Source organism: Lemur catta, chromosome 12 (assembly GCF_020740605.2).
Source record: "Lemur catta isolate mLemCat1 chromosome 12, mLemCat1.pri, whole genome shotgun sequence".
NCBI lineage: Eukaryota > Metazoa > Chordata > Mammalia > Primates > Lemuridae > Lemur > Lemur catta.
The window spans coordinates 19,903,879-19,930,768 of NC_059139.1; the positions used below are offsets into that span (position 1 = coordinate 19,903,879).

A 26,890-nucleotide genomic window follows, 5' to 3' on the forward strand; every position below is an offset into this window, starting at 1 on the left:
GAGGGGTGCTAGGGACAAGGGGAAGGGTGGGCTATTTAAGCAGGGTGGGCTAAAGAAAGCCTCCTTGAAGATGATATTTGAACAGAGACCTAAAGGAGGTGAGGGATTTAGCCATATAGATTACCAGGAGAAGAATATTGCAGCCAGCTGAAATAGTCTTTGCAAAGGCCCTGAAACAAGGGCTTGCTTAGTGTCCTGTAGGAACAGAATGAAGGACAATGTTAAGAATCTAGTAGACAAAGTCACAGACAGCAGGAGGGAGCCAGGTCACACCAGGTGGCTACCACGACCCTGTCTTTTACCCTTGAGATGAGAAGGTTTGGGAGATTTTGTAGAGAGAGATTGTAATCCGGCTTCCTTTAAAAATGATCCCTCTAGACGCTGCGCTGAAAATAGACTGGGGTTGGAGGATGAACCAGTTGGGAGGGTATGGCTATAATTCAGACAACAGTGGCTCAGACCAGGGTGATAACAGTGGAGCTATGAGAAGTGGTCAGATTCAGAACAAACATAGTGTAAAATCAATGGGATATGCTAATGGCTGGGAGGTATGATATGAGAGAAAGATAAGAGTTAATGAAGGAAGACTCCAAGATTTTTAACCTTAACAACTGGTAAAATGGAATGAACCATACTGATATGGAGAACACTGACAGAGAAGCAGGTTTCAGGGTGAAAATCAGTTTTGTTTTGGACACATTGGGTTTGAGACGTCTATTAGAAATCCAACTAGGGGCTGGGCTTGGTGGCTCACATCTGTAATCCTAGCACTCTGGGAGGCCGAAGCGGGCGGATCGTTTGAGCTCAGGAGTTTGAGACCAGCCTGAGCAAGAGCGAGACCCCCGTCTCTACGAAATTAGCTGGACAACTAAAAATATATATAGAAAAAATGAGCCAGGTATGGTGGCGCATGCCTATAGTCCCAGCTACTCGGGAGGCTGAGGCAGAAGGATTGCTTGAGTTCAGGAGTTTGAGGTTGCTGTGAGCTAGGCTGATGCCCTGGCACTCTAGCCTGTGCAACAGAGTGAGACCTTGTCTTAAAAAAAAAAAACAAACAAAGAAATCCAACTAGGGATTTAAGTGTATCTATATACCTAGATATTTGAGGATTCAATAAACTTGAGTCTGGAGTTCAAGGGAGAAGTAAAGGCTGAAGACATAAATTAGGAAGTAGTGTACAGATGTATTCAAAGCCATGAGACAGATGGAATGAGATCACTTACGGAGCGGAGGTTGATAGAGAAGAAAAGAGGTCTGACAACTGAGACCTGGGGCACTCCAATGGTAAGAGGTTGGGGAGATGAAGAAAAACAGCCAAAGTGGACTGAAGATGAATGGCTAGTGTAGTCATGGGAGACTGGCTGTGAAAGGCTACTCTGACTGCAGCATGTAAAATGGATTAGATGGGGCCACAAGGTGATATAGGAAGATCAGTGTAGGAAATTCCAAAAATGACTTTACACAGGCCTGAGACCTGGGCCTGTTGAAGGATTTCTGCCTGCAAGACTGTCCATCTCTCAGAATACAAAAATACCCACAAGAACAGCAAAGGCAAGTTTTTCAAATAGTAGCATACATCCCAGGGGAAATCTGGGGACCCGGGGACCCCATTCCTCTCATGGGAGGATGCCACATTGCCTCGTGCTTTGTATGAACACAACCTTAAGATTCCTATCCTTTGCAATTCAACAAACGTCATTCTTTCCAACTGGGTCTCTTTGTTAATCATCTTCTTGTAATGTCTTGATAGCTATGTAGAAATCACTGCAGTGATCCAGGTGAGTGAGGCTGGTGGAGAGGACGTGGATGATGGAGACAAGCTGGGAAGAATAGGATAAATTCAAGATACTCAAGGAGTAACACTGTCAGGACTTGTGAATAAACTGAAATATTGAAAAGGGAGATAGAGGGAGGAATCAAGGATGCCTCCCAGGTTTCTGACCTGCAACACTGGATGGGTGATGCTACCATTCGATTACTCAGGGAACACTGAATGAGGACCCAGGTAGAAGAAGATTATAAACTTGGTCTTGGATATGTTGAGATGCTGAGAAAGCAGCTGAGCCAGGAGCTCAGAAAAGAGATGGGACTGAAGAGACCAGTTTGGAAGTCATCTGCCAGTAGGGTGAAACTGATGATATACACAGAAAAGACGGCCTAAGAGAAATTCTAATAAGAAAAGAACACAGCCTAGGAGTGAACCTTTTAGATAATGGAATATTTATTAGCTGTAGAGAGTAAGATGGGCCTACAAAGCCAGCTTAAAAAGAGTAGCTAAAGAGGTAGGAAGAAACCCAGGAAGGTACATGATAAAAGTCAATGATGTTTCAAGGAGGGAAGGAGTGACCATGTCAATGTTGATGAGAGCCGATATCTTTTAAAATAATGTCTTTAACTTATGACAGATCATCTTGGTCACGACAGCAGATTTGCTGGTCCTGTTGATTTCCACTAAAGCTTTCTGTGAATGTAGTTCTTAAAACCATCATATTAATATCATATTTTTCATTTGTTAACACTATTCTAATAAACTAGTAGAAAACTAATTTTAAGATTGCAAGGCTAATTAACATTTTGGATAAAAGTATATTTCTAGCATTGAAGTGATTTTGGAAAGAACCCAAAGCCAGAATATCTTGCATAGTCCTAGTTTTACCTTTATCTAGACCATGGGCAGGACTCATGTCTTTCTGAGTTTTGGTTGCATTATCTTTTCGGTGCTGGTGGGTAGTAGGGGGTAGTGTATGCAGTGAGCAGATGGGAAACAGTAAACCTGTTGATCAATAACATCCCATTTCCATAAGATCCTAAAGTTCACAATTAATTCTGCAGGAATACCAGGGGAAATGTGTATATTTAAACCACACATTTTCAACAGTGGCCTCTTATAGGGCCATAAAATGAATTGTAATTCAAGCTATTTGGTTTAGTTCAGCCATTTCTCAGACCAGCCAGATATTCTGACACTCATGAAGTCTATTCCCTCACGGAGGATACTGAACATGCAATTTATTGTTTTCCTAATTTAGAGTAAGACACATTATACACCAGTCCATTTCTCATAAATGTTCATATTTTCTTAAACATTTAATATTAACTCAAGAAGGAAACACTTTCTTGTCCATTTAAAAGCAATCAACTTTAAATGGTAATCAAACTATTAATTTAAAATAAAAATAGTTCTGATTCCTCAACACTTATAATGGTACATGGTATACAGTAGGAGCTCAATAAATATTCACTGATTCAATGAACGCTAGGCTTAGAAATTCCACTGGAAACTTACATTTAGACATAGCCATATCACCATAGTTTCCCTAGCTCCAATATTTATGTCTCACATAAACTATTTCCAGGGTGCACAGCTACAAAGATAAAATCCAATTCTATTCAAAGCAAAATATGCATAAAAATTATAGAGATGCAAAGTATGGAAGTCTTGTTATTTTCTTCAACATAATAAAGTCTGCACTAACAAACTATCTTATAGTGTATCACTATTTTTCTTTGCCCAATAAAGTATTTGCTTTCTCAATGCCTAATCCTAAAGGGACTTTTCAAAGGTTACTTCCTGTGCCTTGAGAGATCATCACAACTGGTTTCTAGACATGTTTTGTTCACCATTCCAGGCATATTATTGATTGGTTTCAGAGTAAAAACAATACACAGCAAATAAAAAAGCTCAAGAAAGTTTCATAAAATGAAACAAAAGTGAGAGAAATGGGACCATTTCACTTTGTTTATAAATCAAACCTGTCTCTGTAACTCCCTTTCAACTCTACCAGGGTCTACCAAACTAATTCCCTACAGCCTCTCAATCTTCTGAGTTTTCATGCCATGCCCTTGTGTCTGCAGTCCCAGTGTGTGGAATGCCCTTGCATAGGAATTTCCCTCCACTAACTCCCAGTGGCCAAATCCTAACCATCTTCAAAGGCTCAAACATCATCATATATCCATGAAGTCTTCTTTGAACTCCAGAGCTAGAAAAAACCTTCTTTTCCTAAACTGCACAAATGCAGCAATTTACCTAGGTTCTTTATAAGATTTAACATGTTCTACCTTACATTCAGTTGCAGTTACTTACTTCTACTTTTTATAGTGTGCATTTATGTACATATATACACTATATATACAGTACAGTATTTAGTTATTTATTTATACTTTCATCTCTTCTAAGCTTTTAAACTCCTTATATAGGATAGAATTGGTGTCAAAACATCTTTGGCCTCCATGAGGCCTAGCCCAATGTCTTGCACAGAGCAGGTGATTAGTAAATGAAGGAGGATAAATGAGTTCTCTTCACACATTTGCTTTGTAAATAATTTGCACAATGAAATAAACAAAGCCATACGATATGCTAACACCACCAAAAATTAAGTCATCAGTTATAGAAACATATATTTGACCCCTCTAATCTTCACTCCCTGCTGTACAGGAATCTTATCGGAGGGAGTGATTTAACATAAACTCACAGTTAAGTGTCCTTCATGGTGGTCTGGGAAATGAATGAATAAGTACTCTGTGGCTACCAGTTGCATTATGGAGTCACCCAAGAATTCCATCCTCTGATTGTGGCCTCTGAAAAAAGAAACATCAATGTAAAGAGATCAATAAGCATTTGTGGATTTAAAAAAAAAGAAAAAGAAAAAAGCCCAGAATTTTTTAAAAGACATGATTTAAAAAGGTAATGTGTTCATCTTGTTTTAAAGTACAAAATAAATACAATTCCCTATGGTTCCTCAATTGAGAAAAGATCTGAGTTAATATTAGTTGGGTTTCAAAGAAGAGTACAGTGAATACTATCTAAGGATTAAACAATTGCTAAAATAAAGACTGCTAAACATTGCCTGGCCAGAAGCTAAGGAGTATCAGTTGAAAAATAAAGTATAATATAGGCCTGGTGCAGTGGCTCACGCCTGTAATCCTAGCACTCTGGGAGGCTGAGGTGGGAGGATCACTCGAAGTTAGGAGTTTGAGATCAGCCTGAGCAAGAGTGAGACCCCGTCTCTACTAAAAACAGAAAGAAAGTAGCTGGACAACTAAAAATCTATATAGAGAAAACTAGCAGGGCATGGTGGTGCATGCCTGTAGTCCCAGCTACTCGGGAGGCTGAGGCAGAAGGATTGCTCGAGCCCAGGAGTTTGAGGTTGCTGTGAGCTAGGCTGACGCCACAGCACTCTAGCCTGGGCAATAAAGCGAAACTCTGTCGCAAAAAAAAAAAATATATATATATATATAAATAAATATATATATATATAAAATATAGACAACAATCTTATAACAAAACAAAGCACAAGGGCCAAGAATTTTCTTTGCTAAATCTGTTGAAATATATACTCCATTATTCAAATCTGGAATCCAGATTTTTTTAAATTTATGATAAGAATCTTTAATCTTTATAGTTTAAAAACAGTTGGGAGTATTTGATATGGAAGAGGGAAGCAAAAAAACAGAACAAAAAACAACCCCAAAGAAATAAAATTCTACTTATTTTCTTAATTATTTCACTAGCTTATCCTCAAATCATTCACCTAGAGCAGGGGTCAGAGAGCTAAATCCAGCTCACCGCCTGCATCTAAGAATGAAGTTTTACTGGAACACAGCCATGCTCAAACGTTTCCTATGGCTGCTTTTATGTTACTACGGCAGAGTTGAATCACTGCACACACCCCACATGGCCTACAGAGTCTAAAGTACGTAATAGATGTTCCTACACAGAAAAAGTTTTTACTAACTTCACACTTAAACTTCACAGAGAAACAAGGCACATGACAATGGGACCAAAAATACTGAATCGGAGCATAGCCCCTGGTCCACACCGGCATCTGGCCGCTTGTCCATATCACAATGTGACTTTCCCAGAAATATGTTTGAAATCCCACTTCCTTTGAAGGACAGACACCAAAGGTTTGAGATTGCCTCGTCTAAACGGTCATGTTGAGACTACATGAGTAGTCTCTAACTCACAGGGTCAGATGGTTAAATCCCACAGTTCTCAATGTGAATGCCCTTGCTAGAAGTCGAACGTGAGTAAAAATTACTCCAATTGCTTCTTCAAATTCAGTAAGTTTCTGTAGAACTGGAGAAGTTTCAATAAGTTGTCGATCAGTATTTGGCTCTTGTAGCTAAAGGAAATCAGAAATAAATAAAAATCACGTGTAGTTTTTGGTTACAAGAGTAATGATCAATTCTAGGACAGTGTTTTGTAAAATTCCTTCTCCCATGGGCAGAAATTCTGAAATGCCAGTAAAACATGGAAGCTTCTTTTTCATCTCTTAGAATGGTAAACAAACCTAATATTTAAAGAAGGCTCAAATAATATTTTCCAATCTTCTATCAAATTTCAAGGCCAAGTACTGTACACAGATAGTTCAAAATCCCGAGTATTATACTAACTCTCCAAGGAAGATGCAAGCTGAAGAACAGCTGGTAGAGAATATATATATCTAGTAAAGCGGTGGTTCTCAAACTTAAGCATTCATGAGAACACTTGCTGGGCTTGTTAGATGCAGATGGCTGAGCCCTATCCCCAAGGTTACTGATTTCATCTGTCTAAAGTGAGGACTAAGAGTTTTACCGTCCTAAAAAGTTCCCAGGTGATGTAGATGCTGCTGGTCTGGGACTGTCCTTTGAGTACCACTGTATTAAAGTAATTTGACTACTGTGTCTTCTAGGGACCAAGGTATTTTGGCAATGAGCACCATTAAAACTGATTTCAGCTCAGCTAAAGATTATTATACCACAGGACAGGTGGTGCTCCATGAAACAATGAGCCTTTAACAACCGGCAGAGAGAAAATATGAAAAGTGTAATTAAAATGAACATTTAAAACAAGTTTGGATACTCTTGTATTAATAAGATATTTTTAAAGTACTCTGAATTAATGTCATTTATTACTGTAAAGCTTCTCATGAGAATTCAACCATTAGTGATTACTCTCGTATTTATTTATACATATACACATGTATCAAAATATGCATATATAAGTAAATGCATGCATATTGACATATATGCATGCATATTGACAAATATGCATATATCCCAAAGTAAAATAAAAATAAAATCAAAGAACAGTAAGAATTTTAAACCAACTGGGAAAAGAGTGCCACCACACTTATAGCTTTTAAATTCCAAAATCTTGAGTAAAAAGCCATCATGCTATACTAAATTTTTAATTGACAATAAATTTTATGCAATCTGAGTTTAACTCTCAATGCAATCTGGAAGAGCTCTCAATTCCTAAGATCCAAATTAGGTTACAATTTAGCAATGTTAATTTAGCATTTGTTCTACTTTTTTAATATGCTCAGATTCACTTCCATATTATTTTCTCTACAACAGCAGGTGTATAGATATTCTGGAGCCAACATATGCTTTGACTATCACCTTTTAATGGGGAGAGGCACACATAACTACACAGTAGCTCTTCCTGACTTGTTGAGGAAAGACAACTTCCAATGTTCCCCCTACCTCATCCCAGACCACATAAATGGGTTCATTTTATTATTTGTTCCAAAGTTTTCCAGCTCTGACATTCCAGCTTAAAGGTGTAATGCCACCGAAGGGAATCAAAGGATAAAAGCGGGAAGCGAAAAAAAGGCAAACAAAAGTAACATGAATAGCTGGAGTTATAAAGCTCACTGCAGACAGGAAGGTCATACTCACTTGGAGTGGGTGGAGAGGATAATTGAGCCAGACTTCGCGCAGGTCCTGGAAAATGGAGTGATGCCTTTAATGCGCAAGAGAGCCATTTAACATACTCTAGAGTACTAAATAAAATGTCATTATTTGAAATACTGAACTATTTCAGATGCTGACTCCACTTATTGCAAATTCAATAGTGCTAGCAAACTAATTTTCTAAAAAGTGTATTCACCATTGAAACTGCTTGTAGTGACGCTAATTAGCCTATTAAGCTGGGGTGGAAAAGAGCCACCCCTAGCCCCAGAAGTCAAAGACACCTTTTAAAACTAAGTTACACATTTGCTTAACCTAATACACTGGATTAAGCTGCTCTTTAATCATATTTTTTTGCTTACCATTCCCCAGAAATATGCACCAGCTGTGCCTTTTGTAATTAAAACTCATTTCAAATGTCCTTTATTTTAGGCACTAATTCATTATCATCTTAGCTGTTTTAAGACGGAGTGGAAAACAGCCCATATCTTATTCATAAGCTCCTACATGTATGAGACCACGCTTTTACTGCTGGTCAGTACAATTGTTGACTTGAACTATTAGAATGAATGAATTTTATGGAAAACCCTAGTACATTATTTTATCCACTGAGTTAAACCGAGAGGCAGTTATAATTAGAACTTTCTCAGAATTAAAGTGTTTTTCCTTCAGTTTCAGATGCTAGAGAGCCTCTGACTGAATCTACTTTCTGGCCTTGATGTTAGGTTTCTGAAATAAACAACAAAATTTTTTTTGAAAAGACGGAAAAATATTTTTCTTAAGTTTTTTGGGGGGATAAGAAGTATAGGAAAATTAAGTATAACCTGTGACACACAGAGATAAAGTGAAATAAAATACTTGATTTTTTTTTTTACAACTTGCACCTTAATAAAATATACTTAAAAATTTTTACAGTATTTTTAAAAAGCACTTAGATCAAACTGTTCTTTAAAGGCATTTTAAAGGACTTCTCTTAACCAATTCAGAAACCTTTCCCTTGAAATCTCTGTAGTGTGAATTACACTGAATGTTACTGCCGTCTTACAACTTTCTCGTGTTCTCTCAATGCTTTTATTTCTCTCCTCCACCACCCTAAGTGGACATTTACCAAACTTCAGCCCCTTGCCCGACCTATTCATTACCATCTCCTCTGGAGAACACCATTCTCCTTGCTTTAACCACTAGCGCAGTTTGGACTACTCGTTCATTTCCACTGCAGCACTGACCTCTCATCTAATCTATGGGCCCTGTGGACTGGGGTCTGTAACACTAAATGCTTTACAGGCATCTGTGACCTTTTACACAACATAAACAAATGGTAACTTTTCACCTTTCCCCTTAAACTATGGAGTCTGCAGTTGGGGAAGACTGCCTAGGTCTAATCCTAATTTCCATGTTGGCAATTCACTCAACTTCCCTAAGCCTCCATTTCCTCAAGCACAAGACAAAGATAATTATAGGACACCCAATCACTAAATTGTCCTTGCCTTGTGACAGTATCTGATCCCAAATTAATCCCTTGTTTCTCTAATCTGGCCTCAGACAAGGTAAACAACCAAGAACCCGCACAATCATTCAGCACCAGCCCAGGCCTCACAAAGCTGCCTCCCTCGGCCCTGCCTTACCAAATGCAGTCAGTCAATCTGACTTTGTCGCCTACAGGTTTGTCCCTGGTTGTCTTTGACTGATTAGGCTTCCATGATACCATTACTCAAAAGGAAGTACAACAGTTCACTAACATCTCTCACATAAAACTAATGGATGGAGATGTCAAATGAGTTAGAATGTCCAAGTTTGTTTACTTGAAAATGCTGAAGTGGAAAGCCTATACATTACTACGCCTTGTTCAGTTTTATAAAGAACACAGTAAAACAAATTCTGAATCTCAACCGTCCCATTTGTAAGATAATGTTCAGACTTCACTTTTTCATTTAGTCATTTCTTCATTTCACTCTTTTAACAAATATTTATTAAATGTTGCATATGTCAGCATTGCACTAGGTACTGAACATAAAAGGTAAGCTCGCTAAGTAGACAACCAGGAGAGAAGCAGTTTAAAGAAAGAAAAGAATCTAAACACAAACTGATGCAATTAAAAACACAAGGTGCAAAACTGCCTGTAATTCAGGAAAACAGGAACACAGAGTGGATGGGGGAAACATCCCCCAGATAAAATGGAAGGTAAAATGGAAGAAGGGGACAAGGAAAAGGTGGGGGTGGGGGAACAAGCTGATAGGGCAGGGGGAGCATAGAGGCAAGACAGGAGGGAGGAAACAGAAAAAGAAGTTGCTGAAATAGCCAAATAAAGATAAAGGCCAGAACAAAGATAATTTGAGAAAAAGTCTTAAAATAAACACTATCTGCTACAGATACAAATTAAGATGCACATTTGTTTACACGTGTAGGACAAAATGGGGACATGGAACACCTGAATTTTCCCCTCAGGACAAAATTCACACATACAAAAATCATCACACATCTCTAGAAAAACAAATAAAAAATCAAATTCTCAGAAATGGACATTGTCCAGTGCATTTTTCAAAATTATTGATTCTTTTTTTTTTAAACTACCCAAAGTAATACAATAATAACATCTGACAGCCACTTAAGCTGAAGGTTTCAGAGAAGCTTAAAACACTGGCTTCCTGTGATCTTTATTGCTCCATGAGGGCTATTTCATTCAATTATAATGACATTTCAATTTGGAATACAGAGTTGCCTCTCCCTTGAAATGTTAAATTGACTTGTTTTGGTACAAAAAGCACCCAGTATGCTCTATTACATGCAGGATTAAAAGGTATCTCTGGCAATATTAATAGCTTAATACTTTAGTAACAACAGAAACTATTTTAGAATCTATCATTTTTTCTTAAACTATAATTTCCTTCAAAAAAAATAAAAGTGCTTCCATACTCTTTATTCATAGCCCTATCAGAAACTCCCTATGAACTGACTTTCTAAAATAAATATACATTTATCTAGTCTACATAATTTATGTACAAATAAATTATAAACAGAAAAGCCAAAAGGCTATCACTTCAACTAAGCCTGCATGGGGTAGGTACCCAATGATTATAAAACATAACATCATAATTAACTTCAAGATACTTCAAAATGAAGCTAAGTCTTATTACATTTGTATTCATATTTAATTTACAAGTGACCACAAGGAAAGATAGCATTAAGGTGAAAGAAAAACTCCTAATGTAAATGCCCATGGAACTTTCCCATCTGCAAGAGCTGAATAAGCCATTTTTGGTGTCCTGGAATTGGACCATCTGTGGTAGGTAAATTTGGGCATTTTGTTTCTCCTACAGACTCTTTAAGATACAAAGACCAACTGAAATAAAATCTTCCATAATGATATATAATTGAGAAAAATCAAATGATTCAAGATAAATACCGGATCATTAAAGAGTAAGCGTCCAAATAACTGTTTGGCTTCCTCCAGACTTCCCTCCAAGTAAACAGCTCCTAGATAAAAGGAAGAAAATGCCAAAAGGAAGTCTGCATTAATATTCAAAGAAAATTACATGTCTCTATAAAAAGCAAAAAGGCAAGCCAAAAACCACTCATAGAAAAAAAATCAAGTTCAGAAGAAATTGCTTTAAAGGTAACATTTCCCTCTTTTAGCTATGCTTTGTATTATAAATTAGACTCAAATGCAAAATTCAATTTATTAAAAACTCTAATATTGTAAGTAAAAGACGCCAAATATGAACTATCATGAAGGGTAATGGTATAAACCTTACTAAGGGAACAATGTACAAATACTTGACTTCACTCAGGAAAATGTTACATTTTATTTTCTGTATTTATAGTTTATGTTTCAGACCAAATATTTATACATACAGCCATGTAAGAAAAAAAGTCCTGATAGACAAAACCTGAGTCTAGATCAATGAAGGCTTCTTACCTTTAATTTGAAACATAGGATAGTCATATTTTCTTGAAATCAAATTTTTACACTTGTCTTCAGAAAAGTTTACTTTTCCATGTAATATGTTAAGATACTTAGGTACCAGGACTTTTGACAACTAAATACATTTATTATTTATTGACAGTTGTAGTAATAATAATGATAGTGACAGTAGAAATGGTAGTAGCTGTTGTGGTTTGGGGGCTACTTATGCCCTGGGCACCATACAAAACATTTCCACATTCTCATTTTCATCATCACAGGGCACCTTGGTAGGAGGGTATTAGAAAAGACTTAGGCTCATATTAGGTTGATTTGAAGGAGGACTTAAGGAAGTGAAACTTTGTTCTGGATTGGATACTGCCAAAATTAGATATTAAGATCCTTACACCAACTCTGTGAGGTAAATGATCCTATCTCCGTCTCACAGATGGGGAAACTGAGGATCAAACAGATTAGATAATTTGACAAAGACACAGGTCTGATAAATGATAGAACAGGAAACTGAATCACCTGCCTAGCTCTGGAGCCAATGGTAACACCAACTGTCAAAAATACTATGTGTACAGAGCATAGTAATTCCACGCGTCAAACTCCCTGAAAATAGACATATTTGTGAAAAATAGACATAGCTGTGAAAAGGCTGTGAATAATTATTAAACACTCTCTTGCTACTATCATCAGCATGAAACTACAATGGGAAGCTTTTATACTCATTTTCAAAGGAAGAGGGCAAAAATGATAAGTACAAAGGCCTTTGAAAAATAAAATGTACTTGATCACTTACCTAAAAAAATCAAACTGTCAATCTACTGTAACATTTCATTGTAAAGTATACTTGCAATCACCAGCTAATTAACTCTTCATAACTTTCCTGTACCAACAGCTGATTGTATTCTGGTTATAGTCAAAAAGAAGCTGAGGAAGTAAACCACCTGGGTGAGGAGTGAAGTGTCTACATCAGTCTTGCTTCAAGCGAATAAATAATAGTTATGTAGACTCAAGCCTGGATTTTAGAAATGTATTGTTTTTCAAGATGTTTAAATCAGAAAATACCGCATGCAAATAGTTTAAAATTTAGTCAAAAACAACCTGAGCCTTTACAATGACCTAGTTTCTGTTTATTTATGTTTATTTGATTCTGAATCAAATCTGGAAAGTAATCCATCCCCATATTAATTCACTTCATTTCAATTCATTCAGTACTTACTAAGCATCTGCATGATATCATATACCAATTCAAGCACCAAGAATGTAAAAACCAGAGAGCATAGCATGATCAGCATCTGGAGGAACTATAATAACCATAATACAATGTAGTGGGTATTGTACCAGGAATCTCTTGTGCTTTGGCAACAGGTAATTCTGTCCCAAGTTCCCACATTGAATTTTATGTACACTCCAGACTGTTTGGACATGCAAGAAAGCAGAATATGAAAAGAGCAATTACCTATTAATGCTTCAAAACAATTGGCCATTGCATGCCGAAGGTCTGATTCTCTACAAAGGTCAGGCCCATGAGCATACAGCATAAATCGATCCAGTTCAAGTTTCTACAAAATTCAAAATGATAAAAGTAAGAAAGAGTTGACCAAAATCTTAACTATAATAATTCAGCATCTCCTGGGAGAGGAAGAGTGATGCTTACAAATCCACTGGCCTCATGTTAGTATATTAAGAGAGTTTACTCTATCATTCATTAGGAGTCCTGTACTTATGGTTCAGTCTGACTAACTCGACTCTTTCCCAAACAGGCTTCTACAAACTCCCATAGTTCAAGTGGAGGTGAGAATTGATCAGATCTGAGCTTTTTAATTCTAAGTTCAGACTAAACACTAGCTTGAGCTGGAATAAGACTATGCTATACGAGCATGGACCCCTGAGACACAAACCTAACCCAAAGTTCTGAAAGTCAGCTTAGAAGACTTCCAAATGCCTTATATCTCTAAATTTTTTTTTTTTCTGGTGAGGATTGTAGGGGCCCTATATCTTTTGACTTGTGTCGCCTTTATGAGGTTTCCACACTCCTCTCTGTGCAAGCTAAGTGCCATCTGCTGAGCAATGAATGGGATTGATCTGAAGGGCTCTGGGAATATTGTTTGTAGTGAATTGCACTTTCTTTTTGATTTGGCCTCAGGAAAGTTTACAGCCAAATTTGTGGCTCAGTTCTAGGTATAGGACTTATGAATATATCAGTATAGACTAACTTTACCGCTGGCTTCAGTTTACTGTCTTACCCCATATTTTCCCTTTACTTTGATTTCTGTAGCTGTTTATTTCTTATCCTATGGTATTATAACAAACAAATCAATTCTACTCCTTTCAGAACTAGACACAATATAAATGAATATTTTTTATAAAACTCCTGAGATTGAATAAATGGAAATCATAATTCTTTCCATAAAAGGAGAAAGATGTAAACATTGCATAAATATGCAACAAATTTGTTTCTATTATCATGTAATTCAATTCAATAAATACTTACTAAGCAATAACATGCCACATAATATGGAACAAGACACAAGTCAATGAATAACCTAGGACAATATGAGTCTCATTAGTCCTCAGATAAAAGACACTCAGATTTTGTGTCTCAGTATGTATGTTAAATATTCATATTCATCTATATTGAGAAAAGACAGGCAACAAAACCAAGACATATATGCTATAGTACTTTGTAATTGTTAAGAATCCATGAGTATAAAATATACTCAAATGAGAGTTTTGACGACCACAAATGCAACAGCAGAAAACATCTTTTTAAAAATTGATCCCAAAGTACAAGAGTTTATACTAGAATATGTAAATTTCCTCTGTTTGACAACTTCACTGGGAAAATCCAATTGTTTGCTATCTCTAGAGCCCTGCTTGAGAGCAGACTGCAAGCCATATTTTATCTTATAAACAACGACTGTATTATGGAGTGCTGTGAATTTTCCAACTTCTCCTTGTCTCTACTGTGTATCCTTATTTTTCCATATAGGCATTAGAGGAACTTTTAAAGGGAGAGGATAGTATTCTACTGTGTGTGTGTCAGGATGCTCATTAGTCTGGAGAGCTGACCTAGAGCTTTCATTAAATTCTCAAGGGGGGGTCAGCAATTCTCCATCAATTCCCCTCACTTCCACATGATTAACACATTAACTGCCATGTGAGTTGTATTTAACTCACACTAGTTTTGAGCCCAGGGCCTCATGAAGCATATGTAACTCACATGTCTCTTCACCTTGGGAGCCACGAGAACTATTTTTCAAGTTGCATATAACTCATACACAGAAAACAATAAAAAATAACAAACTTTTCATTAAATTAGAAAAGACTGCTTTGTTTTCGAAGTTTTTATTGTATTTAAGTAATAAAACACCACGGCCCCAATGACAAACTTTTTTTTTCTAGTGTGGCAGTCAATGTGTTAAGGACCACTCATCTATACAGAAGAAAGTTAGGGCCCCCACAGCCATCTGCTGGAGTGGAATGGGCATTGAATACTGTGCGAATGGCAAGGCTTAGGCTTGGTGGAGGAACATCACATAGAAATCCCTGAAGGGAGAAACTAGCTACCTCTGTCATTACTCATGGCTTTGCACAGCACTGAATCTGTTATGTAACAGCTTCTGTTTTCATGCTATGGCAATTTCCCACACTTTAAATATCTTCCTTACTAGTATCTGAAAAATAATTATACAATTCCATTATATCTTAAACTAAAAAGAAAACAATGGAGAAAAGAATGACAATCTACTTATTGATATGTACCTCCAATGGCATTAATATGAACTATCAGGAAGCATTCGGACAATTAAATCACCCAAACATTAAAGCAGTTATACACAGAGTTGTGAAATGTCATTCATTGTGAGGCTAATAAAACCAAGTTAGCTTACCTTGTTGTCCACAGTTTTTCATTAAGGCATCATTATTTGCATTCTCAAATGCCACAAAAGCTGGTTCAAACCTACCACTGGAACTATGATAATGATTGTATTACATGAAATAAAACAATGCATTCTTGCTAATGCATGGGCTAAAGTTAAGAACATTTTGAATATAATTAATGGCTTGGCAAGATCAAATTAAGAAAGCAGTCATAAAACTAGGATGGGTTTTATCTAGTCTTTTCTATCAAATTTCAACTTTTATATCAAAATGAAGAAAAAAATAGAAATTACTTAAGGCAAAATTCAAGGAAAACTGGGCCAGGTGCAGTCGCTCACACCTGTAATCCTAGCACTCTGGGAGACCAAGGCAGGAAGATCATTTGAGCTCAGGAGTTCGAGACCAGCCTGAGCAAGAGCGAGATTCCCATCTCTACTAAAAATAGAAAGAAATTAGCTGGACAACTAAAAATATGTAGAAAAAGTTAGCTGGACAGGCGCATGCCTGTAGTCCCAGCTACTCAGGAGGCTGAGGCAAAAGGATTGCTTAAGCCCAAGAGTCTGAGGTTGCTGTGAGCTAGGCTGACAGCACAGCACTTTAGCCCGAGCAACAGAGTGAGACTCTGTCTCAAAAAAAAAAAAAAACAAAAAAAAAAAACAATTCAAGGAAAACTCACCAAAACTTCCAGTCAATCCTCAGTATTTGGAAATTTAAGAGCCACTGGTCTAGCTACTATTAAATAAACCCAAAGGTCTATAAAAATGTAGGGATTTATCACAAGAACAAGGGTAATAGCAAAAAAAATAATTAGCTCCCACAAAATTATTCACATCTTTGTGTGATTACTATTAATAAGTATTATGCCAAGCAATTTATAAAATGAATCATTAAAACTCATAATATTGATTATACTTCTCACAACCAGACTGTGTGGCAGGTGCTAATGTCACTGCCATTTTATAGATAAGAAAGCAGAGGTTTGGAGAAGAGAACAATGTGCCAATTTGTCCATCCTGCTTATAGGAGGAGGGGTGTGAACCAGAACACTGTTGAGTCAGTGGAAGTGCCCAGGTTCTTATCTGCTATGAATCGCAATAGTAAAATGTTGCACAGAGATGGAAACATCAAATCAGATCACGTAAGGAAAATGCCTAGCATGAATCTCAATCAAGAAAAATTCTGTTAGTCACTCAGCTAAGTCAATGAGGGCTAGGTGGACAGCCTAAACCCTAAATCTTAATTAATGGGATTTGTGATTTGGGGGATTCTCAAAGGTCTATAAAGTACCCCTGTAAATGGTCTGGAATATTCTGTTCAAAGCTATAATCGTGCTTGTTAATGTAAATTAAAAACAAATGTACTACAGAAATATTACACAAAGGGAAAATACAGAATATTTCATTTCTTTTGCTTTGTTCCCATGTTCCTTTTCCCCAAATGTTTAACTCTGTTCATGTACATCTGTCAAATTTTTCTTCATCTGTTCTTAAGTTACCTCACTGTGGAGTTCATTAGCTGCTGGTGAAACTCACAAAGGTAACAGAACTAACAAGGCTGAATCCTTAAAACCCAAACAAGAAATACTTCCTGGTCTATAAAATGTTACACCCTTAATATATCCTAAAGAGCTACTTATTCAAATGCAAAATTATGCATGGACTGAAGAAGAGAATGTGAGACGTAACTACAAGTGCATCAGATGTTTTATGTACCTTTGCTAGCATGGCAAGGTGCTGATTCTGAACGATGGCAGTTCGATAGGTCGCTAATCCTCCTTCTTCCAGACTGGGAAACAAATAGTACAAATGGACACTACAAAAAAAAGAAGCACATAAATAAATATGCATCACAACATTCTGTTGTGACTCTGTGTCACAGAAATAGGGCTGGTACACAATATCTGTGAAATAGATATCAGCTGAATTGAAGTAAAGGGTTTGATTAAAAGTCTTTGAAAATTAAACAGTAAGTACAATATATCTGAATGTGCTAAAACCCCAAAAGCACTATTCATTCATGTTTTCACATTTATTTCTGTTAAAAGATTTCTCTGAAAGCTGATGACAACAGAAGCCCGAACAATCAGTCACACACTGCTAAGAGCAAGCCCATCTGATACTCTGAGAGTAGAGCTGGAAACAAATACTTTTCCTTGGCTTGAGTTGTGGGTGGCTCCTGAAGAGAACCCTGGGAAGCCCCGAAAAGGGATGCAGGGGTAACATATCCTTCACAAGCACAGACGGGACAGGAACAGAACTGAGAACAGCACTCACGCCTGGCTCTGCCATAAGGACAAGCCTAAAGGAGCTGATCAGAAATGCATGGGAACTGGGCAGAAGACCACATGGAAAACCAGTCTGGACCACAAGAGCAGCTGACCTCTCTCACATCACACACCATCTTGTAAGATCTACTGCTGGTAAGGGCACCTAAGCGTATTTAGCCTCAGAGGCTTAGGGAATAGCCTCTCCTCGTTATATCCCTCTTGTGAAAAGAAATGATCTAAAGAGAATAAAAATAGCTCAAGAGAGTTCCAAAAGAAGCATGTGTTATCTCCCTTTAAAAGGGAAATAATGTGAATATGGAAAAACAAAACATACTTTCCTACCCCTACCTCCAAATTAAGGATCATAAAATACCTCTGGGGAGAGAAAACACACACACACACACACACACACACACACACACACGGAAATCTGGTCATTAAAATTACTTGTAAGCTTTACTTCCCTTGAGATCAGAAAAGAGTAAGAAAGGGATCAAAGACAAATCCTAGAAGATGAAATGACATTTTAAAATATCATCCCTTTCTTTACAAATTGAATATAAGCTCTGAAGCATCTAGACCAAGACAAGCTGATCTCTTGTGGCTGTAAGCAACTTTAACATACACTTGACAGGACAAAGACACCGGCCTTTCATCTTGTAATCTCGCTCATTATAGCATCAGTGAGTGTAAGCTGTCAGGGCAAGAGCCCTGTGGCTTTTAAGCTCCACAAAAGAGACAAAATACATGGGGTTTCGATGCCTTATTTGGCTAATTACAAAGAAAGTAATGTAATAAGTATGTTACCTATAAAATGTAATTATTGAGGAACTGTAAAAAAGCCTAATTACCTGGTCAGAAATTCAACAACAGCATCACCCAGGAACTCCAGCCGTTCATTGTGGTTAATCCTAGAGTAAGAATTAAAAAGATTACTTAAAATAGCATATTTATACCCCCAACTAAGAAACAGACACATGAGGTTTAGCTCCTTTAGTAATCAAAACACCTTACCTATTCCTCTTAATTAAGAGTACTAACCACTGTCTTAGCCCAGAGGTATCCGGGGCCTGCCTAATGGAAAAGGATGGGGGACATTTCTTCATTCCATGTGGTACAGGCTTTCTACCAGTGGGCTTCCTTCCCCTGGGAACTACACTCAAAGGCCCCAGAAAGCCAAGGTGATATCTTCGTGATAACTGTGAATACTTCCATTCCATTATCAGGTACACAACAGAAAGGAGAATGCATTCTAGTAAAAGTTATAACTGACCACTGAAAAATCAGTTTTGACACAATCTTCTAAAGATAGCTTCTCATCACCCAAACTCTAAACCCAACCCAGAATCTAAAGTTGTTCAAAATAGGCCTAACCTACCTCTTCAGCCTCATTACCCACTATTGTCTTCTCCCACTTATACATCAGGCTCCTGCTCCAAAACTGCCTAGCACTCTCTCAAAGAGGAATCCCCCAAACCACTCGGTGCTGCTGTTCAGGCCAAGCTCTCTGCCACCCTAGAGCTTTCCACTCTCCCCCCTGTGCACTGAGCCACACCGAAAATCTACCCATCCCTCAAGGCCGGGTGAAAATGGGTGTCTTCTTTATGAAATCCTGCCTGATATCACTCATTAAAATCAATACTTCTCCCCTCAGTGCACAGACCACACTTCATTTGTATCTTAATTATGTGATGCTGTCACATCTCACAGGCTGTTAGTTTCTCAAGCCCACATATAAGGCTGAAACGACCAGAAAGGTGACCCATGGAAAACTTCCTCCTGCCTCTCGGTAAGTCCGATGTAGACCCTTCCCTCAGTGCTAAAGTGCTTCTCTCAGTCTCTTAGGCTGAGCAGAGACATGACATGAAGTGATTTAGGTTTTCAAAAGGCCACTCCAGCTGCTGTGCAAAGAATGAGTGCAGGAAAGAGAAGGTCTGGGGGGGTACTTTAGGAGTCCCAAGAAGACTTACCCATGTGAGTGGCTTAGGCTGGGGAGGTCATGGTGGAAGAGGGGGAAAACAGTCAGATTTGGGATACATTTTGGAGACACATTTGAAAAGAACTGTTGATAGTTGGGATTTGGAAGCTAAATCAAAGAAAAGAATGAAGGGCAATGCCTAGACTTTAGCTTAAGTAGCTGATGAAAAGCAATGCCATCTACTAAGGAGGGGAGGACCACAAAGGAGCAGATTTGGGGGAGGAAAAGGCAGTGCATTTTAGACATGCTAATGTTGAAATGCCCATCAAACACCCAAACAGGGAGATCCAGTAAAGTGCTAGCTATATTAACCTACTGCTCAAGGACAAGGACAAAGTTGGTAACAAATCTTTATAGATAGTTAATGTTTAGATCAATTACAGGTGATATACTAGATGATACAACTAGGGGAGTGGATGTAGCCAGAGAAAAGGGGTCCCAGGACTGAGCCCAAGAGAGTGTCAACATTGACAGGTCAAGCAGAAGGGAAGCCAGCAGAGGAGAAGATCTGGCCAGGAAGGCATGAGGAAAAGAAGGCCATGTGTTATCCTCTAGCCAAAAAAAAGAACATGTTTCAAGAAAGAAGTGGTGAGCCAGACAAGGTGGCTCATGCTCATAATCCTAGCATTCTGGGAGGCCAAGGTCAGAGGATCACTTAAGGCCAGGAGTCTAGGACCAGTCTGAGCAACCCAGCAAGACTCCGTCTCTACAAAAAATTAGAAAAATTAGCCGAGCATAGTGGCATGCACCTGTAGTCCCAACTACTCAGGAGGCTGAGGCAGGAAGATTGCTTGAGCCCAGGAGTTTGAGGTTGCAGTGAGCTATGATAAAGCCACTACACTCTTGCCTGGGCAACAGAGCAAGACCCTGTCTCAAAAATGGAAAACAAAAGAATAAAAAGAAATAAGTGGCGAGCCATGCCTAATGTTGCTTAGATTCCAGTCAGATGAGAACAGACCATTGATCTGGTCCACTGAAAGTCACTGAGGCCCTTGACAGGCAATCTGTGAAGTGGTGGAAAGAAACCTGATTCTGACTAGAGTAGGCTGGGGAAATAATAAGTTATCTGAAATTGTACAGTTGTCCCCTCTAACCCACAGTTTCACTTTCCATGCTTGCAGTTACCCACGGTCAACTATAGCCTGAAGATATTAAATGGAAAATTCCAGAAATAAACAATTCATAAGTTTTAAATTGCAAGCCATTCTTTGTAGCATGATGGAATCTTACACTGTCTTACCTGGGACATGAACCATCTGGGCTATCAGGTCAACTGTTGTGGTACCACAGTACTTGTGTAGAAGTCACTCTTATTTTACTTAATGGCCCCAAAGTACAAGAGTAGTGATGCCGCCATATTATTATTATTGTTGTTGTTAATCTCTGAGTACACTTAATTTATAAATTAAACTTTATCATAGGTATGTATGTGTAAGAAAAACATGGTATGCACAGAGTTGGGTACTATCCTCAGTCTCAGGCACCCATTGGGGTCTTGGAAGGCATCCCCTGTGGATAAAGGGGACCTGCTGTAAAGGACCTGAGGGTCTGTTTCAGGGCTAGCTGATGAAAGAGAAAATATGGGGCTGAGGGATGTACAAAGGGAGGAAAACTGAAGGGATGGTGACAGCCCTGAGGAGGGAAGGAGGATAAACTGAGCCTCTAGGGCCTGAGCAAAGATGGCAAGGGACAGGCCTGGCCTAAGAAGCTGGTCTTACTGACTCCAGGAGCTTCCTTAAATATCTCTCACACTGACCCACATCTTCTCAAAAAATTGAACAGCTGACTGTCAAGTCTAAACTTGTCTGCCTTTCAAAGCCATTCTGTGTATCTTGTTCTGCCATAGCCACCCCTTTTCTTGACTTTCAACAGCAACTTTCAACTCCAAGTTGACAAACCTCCGCACTATACCATACACATACCATCCCCTCTCCCTTCCCTGCTACATCTCCCAAATCCCACTCGTTCACAGTCAGCTGGGAAGCCCAGCCTAAGTACTGGAGCTCCTAGGGGTGCTGGCTAGCTCCCACCACCCCAGTCCACTCCCACAAGACTTCAATATGTGTCATTCAACTTACAACAACAAATAGTATCTTTTATTGTTTTGTTTCGTGTGTGCCAGTGTGGTTTCTATATTTAAAGTCTCCCTATAGTTTCAGTATATAGTAGAAAATTGAAAATATCTGTAAATTAAATGGCATGGCTACCAAATCATCTACTTGGGAATTTAAGTATAATTTGTGTAATTTTAATTATTGCATAAATAAGTTTATTCTTCTATCCTACTATTCCTCCACATTTTGGAATTTTAAAAGAAAAATATAATAATAGGAAAAAACTGGAAAGATGTGAATAACAAAGAAGTGATTCCGAATCCTTATTTCAATTTATGACCTTTAATTTATGTGAAAAAGGCCATTCTGGAAAGCAATCACAGGATGAGCATGCTTAATCTGAAAATTCAAAAGCCAAATGCTCCAAAATCTGAAACTTTTTGAGTGCCAACATGATACCACTAGCGGAAAATTCCACATCTAACTTTCTGACAGGTTGTAGTCAAAACTTTGTTTTATGCACAAAAGTATTAAAAACATTGTATAAAATTACCTTTAGGCCACATGTATAAGATATATATGAAACATAAATGAATTTCGCTTAAACCTGAGTCCTATCCTCAAGATACCTCATTACACATATGCAAATATTCCAAAATCCAAAATAATCCAAAGTCTGAAACACTTTTAGTTCCAATCATTTCAGATAAGGGATACTCAACTGTAATAGCCATTAATGGGAAATGAAAAAGAGAACACATTTATGATTATGCTGAAGAATTCATAATCACATAGTTTACTTTAAAACAAAAAGCAATAGACTCTAAAACAATTTTTCTTGTTTTTACCAAATATATACCAGAATTTAAAGTGAAGTAACAACAACAAGAAAAAAAACCATTTTTTGGTTACTACTCCACTAGCTAAGAGTGACTAAAAAGTTCCACAATGGAATAAAAACATTATATTAAAAAAAAATCTTTTAGAAGCTACTCAGTACTGAGATTTTGCTTTCTGTCAAATACACCAGAACTCCAAAAGGATCTGCCATCATACTTGAAGAAGGCACAAGGAATGGAGGCACTATTTAACGGTAAGTAACCTCTAGGTCCTCTTACAACTTCAAGAAAACTAATAAGCTACTGTTCTAAGAAAGGATAGGAACCAAGAAAGAAGTGGTGAGTATTTACAAAGAAAGAATTAATGTTCCCTATTATTTTTCATGAGCCAGTAAAATAAAAATGCATTTTCTGCGGCACAGACTTTATATTCTTCCTAACAGTTCCAAGTGCTACATAGGAAAATCTACTTATTATGGAAAGCAAGTAACCCTGGCAGGGGGCTGGGGACAAGCCATATTTGGATTGTTTCATGCGTTATTAAAAAATAAGACATAGAGTCAAAGAAAAACAGCTGCTTTAAGTCATACAGTATTTTAAATGAAGTCATACTGGCATAAGTTTCACCTTAATTTCTTTTATAAACTTTCATGGAGACAAGAACAATGTCTAGGATTTTAATAACCACAAAGTTAGACTATTATTTAGTTTGTTAAAATACAAGGTCATGGTTCTAACCAGGTTTATTCAATAGTGAGTCTGCCATTCAATAAATAATTTGCCCATATCCGGCATATATTTTTCTATATCTACATTATGACTAAACTCTGGCCATAAGCCACAAACAAAAATGGGGGATTAAATGCCACTTTAGTTTATTTATACTGGACAATTTCTAAGCCAATGGTTTATCTGGAAAAATGGACAGAGTGAGCTGCTAGTCCTCACAGCAGTAGCAAATCTTTTGTTCCTTCTTCCATTGTTTATACTTTCTTTAATCATCCCCTTCATAAATACTAGCAGGCTCCAAGATGAGATGTTTACTGAGTAGTAAACACTCCATTTGTTTTTGAGAACTGAATCAACAGAGGCATTATGAAATCTAGATTAACTGTAAAATTTATAAGGCACATTTTGTCTAAGAAATTCAATGCACTTTGTAAAACACAACAATCCCCTTTAACAGTAAGCAGTATAAGCTACCATTTACTCAATGGAGAGCCATCTTAGGATGGGCCAAATCCAAGGGTAACGATTAGAGTGAGGGTAGGGACAATCTTTTCTTATCTTTGCATTGCAAGCCTCAAGCACTGACTGGCAGAGTAGAGCCAGGAGGGGCCTTGGAGGTCAGTGGAACCTTCTACCCAACTCAGGATTACTTCCACTCATTGCATCTGCCTGGATACCTGTGGGGAGGACAGGCCACAGACTCACAAGATCTCAGATCCACTGGACTCATGGATCCCAGGTAAAACATCTCTGGAATTTAACTTGAAACATTTAGGTTGGTAAATCCACTCAGAGAAATTTACATATATTCAATGCATGTTAATATATTTTTAATGCAAAAGATCTATGGAAAACTGATTGAAAATATACTTCGCAACTACCATTTCTTTAAATACACAGACATTATTCAATAGTCCATATGTGTCTCTCTGTGGGTACAACTGATTTTTATACATTATATCTAGCAATGACTCTCTAATCCAAAAACAAACAACAAACCAAAACCAAGGCTGCATGATTGTCTCTTTTTTTCCATTACTACCCTTCTGGCCCCTCCTTTCTAAAGGTCTTACTGACAATACATGGATTACCTGAATGCCACCAAATGTCTAATCCTTTAGAGACCATTTTTGTGGTAACATTTCATCGTAATTTGCATGAGTTAAACATAACAATAATACAACTGAGATTTAGATGGTTAAACAGTGACACTTTTTAAAGTTATTGGTGACATATTTGCTTGAGATAACAACATCATAAATGTTAATTATTTTGTAGTTTTGATAGGCAGACAGGCTATCAAAAATGACTGATTTTAAGCCACCACTCCTTTCTGTAAATCCTAGCTGATGCTAAATGAGACTAAGTAAGATACTACCCAGCCATTAAATCTCTGCTGGTCACAATCCTCCTATTGCCCCAGCTGCCCCATTTCTAGTCAACAAGTAAATAACCTGGGATAAAAGCAATATTGTGAATGGCATTCTTTCCTTTAATACTCATTTACAGAGTATCTGTTCTGTGAAAGGCACTATTTATCATGGAGAGGAGGCAAAAAAAAAAGAGTAGGACCATAGACCTTCAAAATCCTTAAAGTGCAGCAAAGAAAAGTAGCCCCATAACACAATTATAATGCACAGGAGAACAAGAGTATAGACCATAAAGCAAATACCAGCAGGATTTGAGCAGGATGTTACCAGTTTACATGGGCACTGAAGAGGAAGTTGCACAATGACGATCGGCATTCAGGAAAAGGAGGGGGTATGCTTGACAACCCAGTAAGTACCTCAGTCTTACTGGAGATCAGTCTCTGTAAGAAGCTTCTGAAGTACAGTTTCCAGTGCTGTGCACAGCTGCAGACCTCTAACTAGCAGCAGCCAAACAGCAGCAGACCCTGGCTCTTTTTGAACAGACAGCTGGGGTCAACTCTGCATCAACAAAAAGATCATATTCACGGCAAGAGGCTCTCAACACAGGCAGCAAAGGCCAGAAGTCAAAAGACAAGAGAGATTATTTGTTTATTCTCTGTCAATGGTATCACTTTCAAAATGGTAAATTCAGATATAACACGGTTTCTCAGATATCATTCCTTTAGCCAAGTAAGAAAGCCATCTCTTTGTAATAGAGAAAAAGAAAACATAAATCATGAGGTTTGAACAATGTTATCAAAAGACATAATTTACAAGCCAACAACTGTGGTGGGGGTAGATGAGACAAAGAGGATTTAAACCTGGGTTTTCATCACCGAAAAGTATGTGTCTATGGCGTGTGTAACCTTGTTGGAGGGCTGTGGTGTACACGGGATTCTACTTAATATAATCTAGAGCTGGTCATCTGGAGACTCAGAGTAAATGAAACTATGGCCACAATATCCCTGAAGGGATGATTAAGGGCTCTTTTAATTAGTTATTTTCTGATCTTAGAGTCTAGCAGAACACCACAGTGAGGCATACAATCATCTTCAAACAAGAATTTTAAAGCTCCATCCTGCCTTTGTTTTTACCTCTTGATTGAAGAGGTTTGGTTTGAGATAACCTCAAAAGAGAGCAACTCAAGGCAAGCCAATTTAAAAAGAAAAGTAACATATGAAGAAAATAGTGAAAAAGGGAAGCTGTGCCAGCTATTGCTGGAAATTCTCTTACTTGTGGGGGCCAGTTAACAGTTGGAGCAATTGCCTCAACTCCCTGACACTTCTAAACCTGCTCTACCCACCTTCAATCCTTCTAAGTCTGGGTCCCCAGAGTGACAAGCACAGCTGTTCAACTTTTCAACTCCCCATTTTAAGAAGAAAGCCACCCTCAAGCAATCTCCTCTGTTGGCTTTCAAAAAAGAACCTGCTGTACTTCACACACAATCTTCCTGCAAGCAACATCAGGTCCTGCTCAGCCTTTAAGCATTTGCTTTCATTCTGTTTTCAGAGGGTGTTAATGAGTTTATATAGACCTAGTCCACTTGATTTCTAGATTCTTCAGGGGCTTAAGGCCACATGAAAGTGATAATATATGAAAGTGTCTTCTAAAATAAGGAAATAAAATAAGAAAAGCTAACCTATACAATTTTCCAACTTAATACAAGAGGACAATATTACTATTATAATGAAACCAGACAAAACACCACAAGAAAGGAAAACTACAAACCAGTATCTTTTATGAATGTAGACACAAAAATTCTCAGCAAAATACGACCAAACTGAATTTAGTAGCACATAAAAAGGATTGTATTATTTTTATTATATTATTTTTATAATATATTATGTATAACATATATTATATATCATAATCCCTAAAAAGGATATATATTATATAATATACAATTATGTATTATATAATTATATAATATATACTTATGATTATATTGTATAATATATATGTATTATATATTATATATAATATACAATTATGTATTATATATTATATATAATATACAATTATGTATTATATATTATATATAATATACAATTATGTATTATATAATTATATAATATATGCTTATGATTATATTGGATAATATATATGTATTATATATTATATATAATATTATGTATAATATATA

General features: G+C 37.4%; 1 protein-coding gene across 5 annotated transcripts in view; it reads right to left on the bottom strand.

Moving 5' to 3' along the window:
* The window catches only part of DROSHA (drosha ribonuclease III), a 105,346-nt gene that overhangs the window by 14,963 nt on the left and 63,493 nt on the right, over nt 1-26,890 (bottom strand). For all 5 annotated transcript variants that reach the window (XM_045566537.1, XM_045566540.1, XM_045566541.1 and 2 more), the window contains 7 exons: nt 18,590-18,649; nt 17,185-17,284; nt 13,047-13,149; nt 11,081-11,151; nt 7,666-7,710; nt 5,968-6,125; nt 4,473-4,578 (listed from right to left, as the gene is read on the bottom strand). In XM_045566537.1, coding sequence (XP_045422493.1) covers nt 4,473-4,578; nt 5,968-6,125; nt 7,666-7,710; nt 11,081-11,151; nt 13,047-13,149; nt 17,185-17,284; nt 18,590-18,649 — 643 coding nt within the window. The remainder of the gene's footprint in view (nt 1-4,472; nt 4,579-5,967; nt 6,126-7,665; nt 7,711-11,080; nt 11,152-13,046; nt 13,150-17,184; nt 17,285-18,589; nt 18,650-26,890) is intronic.